Raw genomic sequence first — 8464 nt, 5'->3', positions numbered from 1 at the left:
AATAGAATGAGACGGCAACTTATTTTCCCAAACAAGGAGCAAGGGTGGTATCATGGAATGTTTTATAGCAACTTTTGGTTATTCACAGTTTTTAAAAAATTAACTAGTTATATTCACAGACAGTGTTATCCACCTCTTATACCCTTCCAAAGATGTTCTAATGCATGTATATGCAAAAGAATATATGAAACAGTCATTCGTCTTAACATACAGGATAATTATCTATCTATCTATCTATCTATCTATCTATCTATCTATCTATCACTGGATTAAAAACAAATAGAAGCTTAGGGGCTGGGGATTTAGCTCAGCGGCACAGCGCCTGCCTGGCAAGCTCAAGGTTGTGAGTTTCATTCCCGGTCCTGGAAAAAAACCAAAAGAAAAAAAAAAAGGGACAAATAGAAGCTTAGTTCATTTCACAATTAATATTTTACTAAGCATACCCTTGGTGTGGTGCACACAATGCTGGGCACTCACTTTGTTTCAAATCTTTTACCTACACTATCTCATTTAGTCCTCACAATTTTACAAGTCAAGGCAACCATGCTGCCCTTCTAAATCTGTAGATTAGGAGACTAAGGATCACAGATCCTAAATATTTTATGGAAGGTCTCAGGGCTAAAAGCGACTGAAATACCCTGCACTTTATTTTGCTTTTCACTGATATGATTTTTGCCATGGTCCTTCTACACTACACTTGGGTCAACCTGTAATTAATTATTTAAAATGCAAAAAAAAAAAAAAGCTAAACTTCTCTGAGGTCATCAATGCTGCACTATCAGGTGAGATGAAGAGTGGAAGCAAGGACTGAATTTATTTTATGGACAAATCTATCTTAATCCCACATTACACAACTGAAAATTTGTACTTTAGGATGATAGCAGCCAGCTGTGCATCTCAAGAGCCGCACCTGGGGGTATACAAGAAGCAATCTTCACGTTTACTGACTTGGTAGGCTAACAACAAGATGTGTGCACATGTGCAAAGGTGTCAAACGGGGATTTTTACCCACATTTATGCTCCATCTAACAGGTTTTGCATATGTTTACCTGAGCATCACAGAGGGTAAAATATACCCACACCATTCTTCTGTTATGTAAACATGTACTTTATCACAATGGAATGTGGGGTTATTTTGGATTTTTCTGGTAGAAATGGCTTAATTCACTACAATGGCACATGAAAAAGACAGATTTCCAAGATTTGGAGGGGGTCAAAAGTGAATCATCAGACCACTGATGCATGAAAGATGAAGATGATAATGACTTTGACATTAGGCATATGAACCAAAGTTCCTGTGACAGTGAAATGGAACAAGAATCCACCAATATAAACACAGGGAATGTAAATCTCCTTGATTTAGATGACAAAGAACACAGCGATGTGACTAGTTGAAATGCTACAAAATAGTCATGCAACCAAATGGAACAACCCAGTTTTAGAACTAGGTCCAAAAATATAGTGAGGATCTTGGCAGGGGTGAAACCTATTGGACAGAACACCAGTACTGCCATTCAATGCTGGAAATTGTCTGTAACTAATAAAATGCTAAAGATGTTGTGAAGTACACAAATGCTAAAATACAAGTAAAATGTTCTGTATGCACTGACAGCTATACTCAGAAATGTACTTATTATGACACTTCACTAGCTGAACTGAAGTAATTCATAAGTCTGCTGTACTTCACAGGGCTTTTTCATGGTCATTGCAGGAATGTAAAAGACTTATGAAAAAGTGATGGGTGTGCGCTTGAGGTTTGTAGAATAACAATGACACCAGGAACACTTGGTTTCTTTCAAAATTGCCTGAGGTTTGATGATAAAACTACCCACCAAGAAAGAAAAAGAACTGATAATCTGGCTGCTACCTGCTCGTTGTTGGAGAGATTTGTGGGTAACTGTCAGGCAATTTACACACCATCTGAATACATAACTATAGATGAACATCTTGCAGCATTTTATGGTCGCTGTGGCTTCAGGCAGTATATTCCCAAAAAACCTTCAAAATATGGCATAAAAACTTATGCCCTTGTGGATGTGAAGATTTACTATGCTTTGAAGTTAGAACCCAGTCACCAGGTTGAGTTCTAAATTGAACTATACTACTAAACTAAATGATGTTGTGAACAGACTTACCGCGCCCATCTCCCAAACTAATCGGCATGTGACATTTGACAACTGGTTTACCAATTCCCAACTGAGGTTACACTTGCTAACAGAGCACACCTTGACAATTCCAAATAAAACGTTGCAATTTCAAAACAGAGAATTGTATAGTACAGTCTTTGGATTTCCGAAAGATATAACACTGGTCTTACATATGGCAAAGAAAAACAAAATGGTACTGAGTGCACCATGATGGAAATATTGATAGGGAAACCTCAACAGAACAGAAGCCTGAGATGGTAACTTTTTATAACAAAACCAAAGGCAAAGTAGATGTTATTGATGAGTTATGCAGCACATGCTGGCCAATAGTTGTGTTTTACTTGAGTCTAAACATATGTGGCATAAATAGTTTGATAGTTTACAAAGAAAATAACAAGTGCTGAGTATCACAGAAATTTTCTTAGAGGGACTGGGACTGGACTTCATAAGAGATCATTTACAGCTGAGGAAAAATAAAATGTTTCTGCCCAGGGAACTATGCAAAAAAATTGTGGAACACGCTGGTGAGCTGACAGGCGAACAGGCAGGCACAGTATCACAAAGACCTGCTATGACAACGGGCAAACCAAAAAGATATCAACTGTGCTCTAAAGGAAATGACAGGAAAACGAAACATACCCGCTATCCATGTAAGTGATATTTGCATATAGAATACGCAGTTTTCATGTGTGAAGACTGCCTTGGGTGTCACAGTTGAAGCAAAGATTATTTCTGTGGTAGACTTTAGTTTGCATGTATATTGAAGTTCACATAGGTTTTTATTTCTGATGCTATCTTTTAAGTTTTCTAAGCAGATAAACAGCTGATGTGAAAATGTTGTTGACCATTCTAAGCACTCGTACATATTTGGTATTTTATTTTATTGATATCTATTTTTCGGCTAAATACACAATACAGTATGAAGCTCCTGACAAAACAGGAAGACAAGAGAGGTGACAAGAATGGCCTGCCACATAGGAAAGGAAACCTGCTGACATGTGCTGTCAGTGAAAGTGAGATGTGTGTATGAAACATTCAGTTGTCATGTGTGAAGACTGCTTTTGGTGTGACAACTGAAGCAAAGATTATTTTTGTTGTAGAGTTCTATTGGTATTTTCATTATAGTTCATATAGGAATTTATTTCTGTTATTTTTTAGACAGTTGAGGCTGAAAATTTTGATGCTTTTTTTAATAAACACTCAATAAATACTAAAAATTCAGTATTTTTAAATTTTTTTCCTGTTAAGTACTCATTGTTTGATATAACTCATAAAATTAAAATAAGCAATTCATCAATAGAGATATTCTATAGAATAAACACGGCTACTGCCCATAATAATGCGCCTAGGGGTGATGCCCCGGCGGCCTGCTGACAGAGAGCCTTCTTTTTTCAGGAAAACAGATCTAAGAAACTGTGACCCTGGGACCCAAAAACCAAACCCCAATCAGCTACGGGAAGTACTGATGAGGAACTGTAACACCAGTTTCCACATTTTATGTGTTTATACAAGAAGGGGCTCCCGTCTCCTCACTGATGGAGATTTTATGGATCGCCTCCCTCAGCAAGCTGCTCGACGAGGAAGACCAGGCGACAGCACCCGGGCTTTCGCAGGAAGAGGCAGTGGTCCCAGGAGCCTCAGCGCCAGCTGCATCTCCTCTCCAACAGCCTCTGCGAACTTCGCGGCCGCGGCCCACACCCCTCTCCAGGTTCCTTTACTCACCTTCTTGATATTGGATTTGGAGGCAGGATGAAAGTCCTTTTTGCACATGAAGTTGGCGAAGGATTTCCCCATCTTGGAGTCTCAGCGGCAGAAGGCAGCGGCTAGGTCTGCAAGAAACGTAAACAAACTCTGCCCCCTAACCGGAACTGAGCCTCCGGCGGCTGCGGGGAACTTCCGGGATCAAAGGTGACAGCTTCCGGCAAGTGGCGCCTCCCTCCCCCATCTACCCCTCCTTCCTGCTGTCACTTCCAGTAGCTTGGAGACCAGGTGAGGGGTGGGCATGAGGGAGGGGCGTGCACAGCAGACCGAGGAACCGGGGAGATGTGCTACGGGGCCGCTCAAGCCCGTTACTTTCTGAGAACGCTGACTCAAGTTGCAAAATTTGTCTGCATCTGTTCGTGGAGATAATAATCCTCACCCTAATCGTACTACGTTTGTGAGGTTCAAACGAAGTGCAGTTTCTGAGCGCCCTGGCACTAAAGTGTATAAAGTAGAATGTCAGCTCCACACGAGCGGGGGCTCTTTTGTTCCTAATTATTTCCAGTGCAGGGTCCCTGGGGCAGAGAGATGTTCAGTAAACATTGCCTGATGAATAAGCTTTAGCCTGTCGTTGGGCTCAGGGGTGCTCTGACAAGGCGTCAAGTTTCCTTATCTTCCAGTCGGCCCCGTTAGCTCAGTTAGCTCAGATCACCTAGTGCAACTTCGTGGCCCTTGCGACTTAGGGTTTTGAGTGGATGTAGCGCGTGCGCAGGGGTGGGGGGTGACGTTAAAGCTTTTGGGATTGGGATTTAGCTCAGTTAATAGGGGAAGCCTATTGGCCGTACCTGGTGGCACAAACCTGTAATCCCAGCGCTCTGGGAGGCTGACGCAGGAGGATCACAAATTGGAGTCCAGTGTGGGCTATTGGAGAGAACTTATCTCAAAATTTACAAAAAAAATTTTTTTTTTTCTTTTAAAAGTCTGAGACTGTAGCTCAGTGCAAAAGCCCTGAACCTCGAGTTCAATCCCCAGCAGGGGTGGGGTGGGAGGGTCAGAAATGTACTTTTCTGCCAAATACAATAACAGTGTTCCGGTAATGCTGTAATGTGTTCCATGACTGTAAAAATGTTCAAGATGTTTCCTGTGGCATTCTCACAACAATCTCGTTAGATAGTACGTATTTATTTTACTGATCAGCCGGGCAGCATGGAGAAGGGGATTATGTAGGCTGCCAAGGTTATGTAGTGATAGAACTAACTTTGAAACGCAAATGAAAGGCGACCCAAGACAGCTGAAATACACACAGAAAAGAACAGAAGCGGTGATGATCTGTCACTGAGAAGAGAAAACTCTTAGGAGTTTTCAGGCTGAAGTTGTTTATTTCTTGAGTCGTTTTGTTTTCCTTTTAATGAAACATTCATTAGATGTAAGCTTTGTTTTTAAATTCCTAATATCTGCCTGTATAAAGCCACTCTAAGGTTTGGACGTTATAAAATAAAAGAAAGAAGGAAACTAAAGCAATGTGTCTATTCTTAAAGCAAAATAAAAAGTATAGGTGTTCTAAAACTATTTTAGATTTTCTAAATTACAAATGAAGACATAGTCTAGATATTAGATTCTACAACCAAGATTTACAAGTTAAATATGTGAACATGCACTTGGAAATTGGATTTTTACTAACAGCCTTTGTATTTGTCCAAATACAAATATTTTGTCTTTTCAATATTATAACGTGTGTATTCTTCAGGTCAAAAGAGACCTCTTTCTTCTGTTGAGGAACTACTGGGAAATATGTGTTTTTTCCCCATAGAATAAGTTCCGATGGTGACAATACAAAGATTTATAAAACATACTCCTACCTCTCCAGGATCTCACTGTCCAGTAAGGGGACTCATAGTACACAAATGCAGGACGATACAGTATGGCCTTCACGACAGTAAGCTAGGTGTAGAGATCCCCAAATATGGGGGTAGTGAAGGAAAAGCCAGGGAAGACTTTAGGAGAGAAAGATTTTAGAGAATAAATTTGGTCTGTAGACTAGAAGTCTCATTGCCATTTTCTTAGAGATTCTTGTAGTACATGGTTGATTTCAAACTCATGTATTTTACTACTAAAAGTGTATGATGTTTAAAACTTTAATGAACACCCTTTAATAGATATGGCAGTAATATCCCTTGGTAGTAGAGTAAACCCCTTTGTTGTGTATATATTTAAACATATTTTTCTCTTTCTGTTTTGAAACCTTTATATGATTTTTAGTTTTTTCAAAAATGGAACCCTGTTCCTGTGACACTTTTGTGGCATTACCTCCATCAACGATTGGTAACAGGATTATTTTTGGAAAAAATTCAGATAGACTCTGCAATGAAGTACAAGAAGTAGTTTATTTTCCTGCTGGAGTTCATAACTTGGGAAAACAGCTTAAGGTAGGTGAAATATATATACAGTACTTGTTATCAATATACTTCTCTAAAAATATCATTAGCAGTATTTTTATCATTAGGTAGAAATTTTTTAAAAAAGAAATTTGACAGAGATTGCAAAAGTTAAAATTCAAATTTAAACAGTAATTTCAATCAGAAGTAGACTTCTAGCTAATCTGTAATTTTAATGATTTGGAAGAAGTTGAATTAACAACAAATTGTTAATTGATCGAATATTTGAATATTTTTATGTGCAAACATATTAGATAGGGTAAGGCGTTTAAAGTTGACTATTAAGGGGCTGGGGATATGGCTTAGTGGCATAGCGCCTACCTGGCAAACGTGAGGTCCTGAGTTCGATTCCCAGCACGCACGCGCTCACGCGCGCGCGCGCGCGCGCACACACACACACACACACACACACACACACAAAAAAAAACCAAACCAAAAAAACAAAGTTAACCAGTAAGACTGGGTCTTGTCTTATAGGAGCTTAGAAACTAGTGTAGGAGTGGGCTATATATCCAGCTAACCCCGCTATAAAGCACTGTAAAGGAAATAAATGCTAAATCTAAGTAGAAGTAGCATGCTGTGGCAGCAGAGGATGAACACCTAATTCAATCTAGGGATCAAGGAAAGTGTCAAGGAGTTGGGGTTTCAGCTGGAATTTGATTGACAAAAAGGATTTTGATAGGTGTAGAATAAGGAAAGTTATTCCAGAGTCTGGAAATAAATTTTATGACTCATCAAAAAGGTTTACTATGCTCTAGAATAACACTATCAGTGTGCATTTTATGTAGTTACTTTATAGTATGCATATTAATTAAAGGATCACTGTTAAAATGCTTTTTAAAAACTCACTTAACATGAAAATTAAAGTAAGTTTCACGTTATCTTTTATTCATAAGTTACATACTTTTAAATTTTTTTTTTTTTTTTTTGGTTTTTTCTCTGGTATGGGAACCGAACTCATGACCTTGCGCTTGCCAGGCAGGCACTTTGCCTCTGAGCTAAATTCCCAGCCCCTTAAAATTTTTCACTCAATCATATTTTTTCTTTTACTGAGATGGTTTATTCATCTGGGATACCATTTTCATTTGATCTCTGTATATTTAAATTTAACCCATCTTGCAAAACAATGGCTCTTGTCCTTTTCACTGCTGTGGACAAACCTGGTAGGCCACATTCACATGAGCTATAGGCCTCCACAATGGTACTCATGTATTTAAGGACTGCCTGTGGTACTTACACCCTTCATCAGAAAACACTTGCACATTGAGGTCTGAGATCGGCTTCCGTAGTCTTGAACTCACATAATCATCTACAACAGTATAAGCTGTCATAACTAGAAACTTTTCTCCTGAGTTTCAATACATCTTCATATTTTCTATTCTTTCTGGCCCTTATACTTTATATTTTATTGTTTCTCAGTTAATGTAGAAGCCTTAGTGTCTTGAAAGTAAACTCTTCAGTTATCTTAGAAGATGCTCAGCAAATACTCGAATTAATGCTTTAAAGCCGATTTGGAATGATTTAGGGTTACTATTTTATTATTGAAAATTTATATTTGTTTCATTTATTTCTTTCATTATGGTTATATATTTGAATGTTGTATATTTTGGATTTGGATAAATTTTCCTTTTTCATTTTGTGGTTATTGTGTACTTTTCTTCTTACAGTGTACTTATATAGAAATTGAGCAAGCTCCGGAAACGTATGCTGTCGTCCTTAGTCGCCCAGCATGGTTGTGGGGGGCAGAAATGGGAGCCAATGAGCATGGCGTTTGCATTGGGAATGAAGCTGTGTGGGGAAGAGAGGAAGTCTGTAGTGAGGAAGCACTACTGGGCATGGACCTTGTCAGGTTATTCTTCTATTACAGTTTTTCACACAGAACTTTCTAAATTTTAGTGTAATCTCTCTCTCTCTCTCTTCTTCCTCTTCCTCTTCCTTCTTCCCCTCCCTCCCCTTCTTTCCCTCCTCTCCCCTTCCTTCCTTCCTTCCTTCCTCCCTCCTTTCCTTCCTTTCTTCCTCTTTTCTGCCCTTCCTTCATCCTTTCCTTTCTTCCTTCTTCCCTCCCTCCTTTCCTTCCTTCTTCCTGTCCTTCCTTCCTTCCTGTCCTTCCTTTTCCTGTCCTTTCTCCCTCCCTCCTTTCCTTCTTTCCTTCTTCCCTCCCTCCTTTCCTTCCTTCCTTCT

The 8464-nt window shown here is 39.2% G+C and overlaps 2 protein-coding genes across 3 annotated transcripts in view; one reads left to right on the top strand and one right to left on the bottom strand.

The window, feature by feature from the left end:
- Cir1 (corepressor interacting with RBPJ, 1) overlaps positions 1-4044 on the bottom strand; it is a 33197-nt gene extending 29153 nt beyond the window's left edge. The window contains exon 1 of the mRNA XM_005393189.1: positions 3870-4044. Within this exon, the coding sequence (XP_005393246.1) occupies positions 3870-3941 (72 nt within the window). The 5' untranslated portion in view covers positions 3942-4044. The remainder of the gene's footprint in view (positions 1-3869) is intronic.
- A 9-nt stretch (positions 4045-4053) lies between these two features.
- Positions 4054-8464, top strand: part of Scrn3 (secernin 3) — a 25454-nt gene continuing 21043 nt past the window's right edge. For both annotated transcript variants that reach the window (XM_005393190.2, XM_013518736.1), the window contains exons 1-3: positions 4054-4136; positions 6108-6274; positions 7951-8132. In XM_005393190.2, coding sequence (XP_005393247.1) covers positions 6119-6274; positions 7951-8132 — 338 coding nt within the window. In that variant the 5' untranslated portion in view covers positions 4054-4136; positions 6108-6118. The remainder of the gene's footprint in view (positions 4137-6107; positions 6275-7950; positions 8133-8464) is intronic.

This window comes from Chinchilla lanigera, unplaced genomic scaffold (genome assembly GCF_000276665.1).
Source record: "Chinchilla lanigera isolate Chin_1 unplaced genomic scaffold, ChiLan1.0 scaffold00048, whole genome shotgun sequence".
Lineage (NCBI taxonomy): Eukaryota > Metazoa > Chordata > Mammalia > Rodentia > Chinchillidae > Chinchilla > Chinchilla lanigera.
Note: the sequence above shows the minus strand (reverse complement) of the source record. Positions and strands in the feature narration are given on the sequence as shown.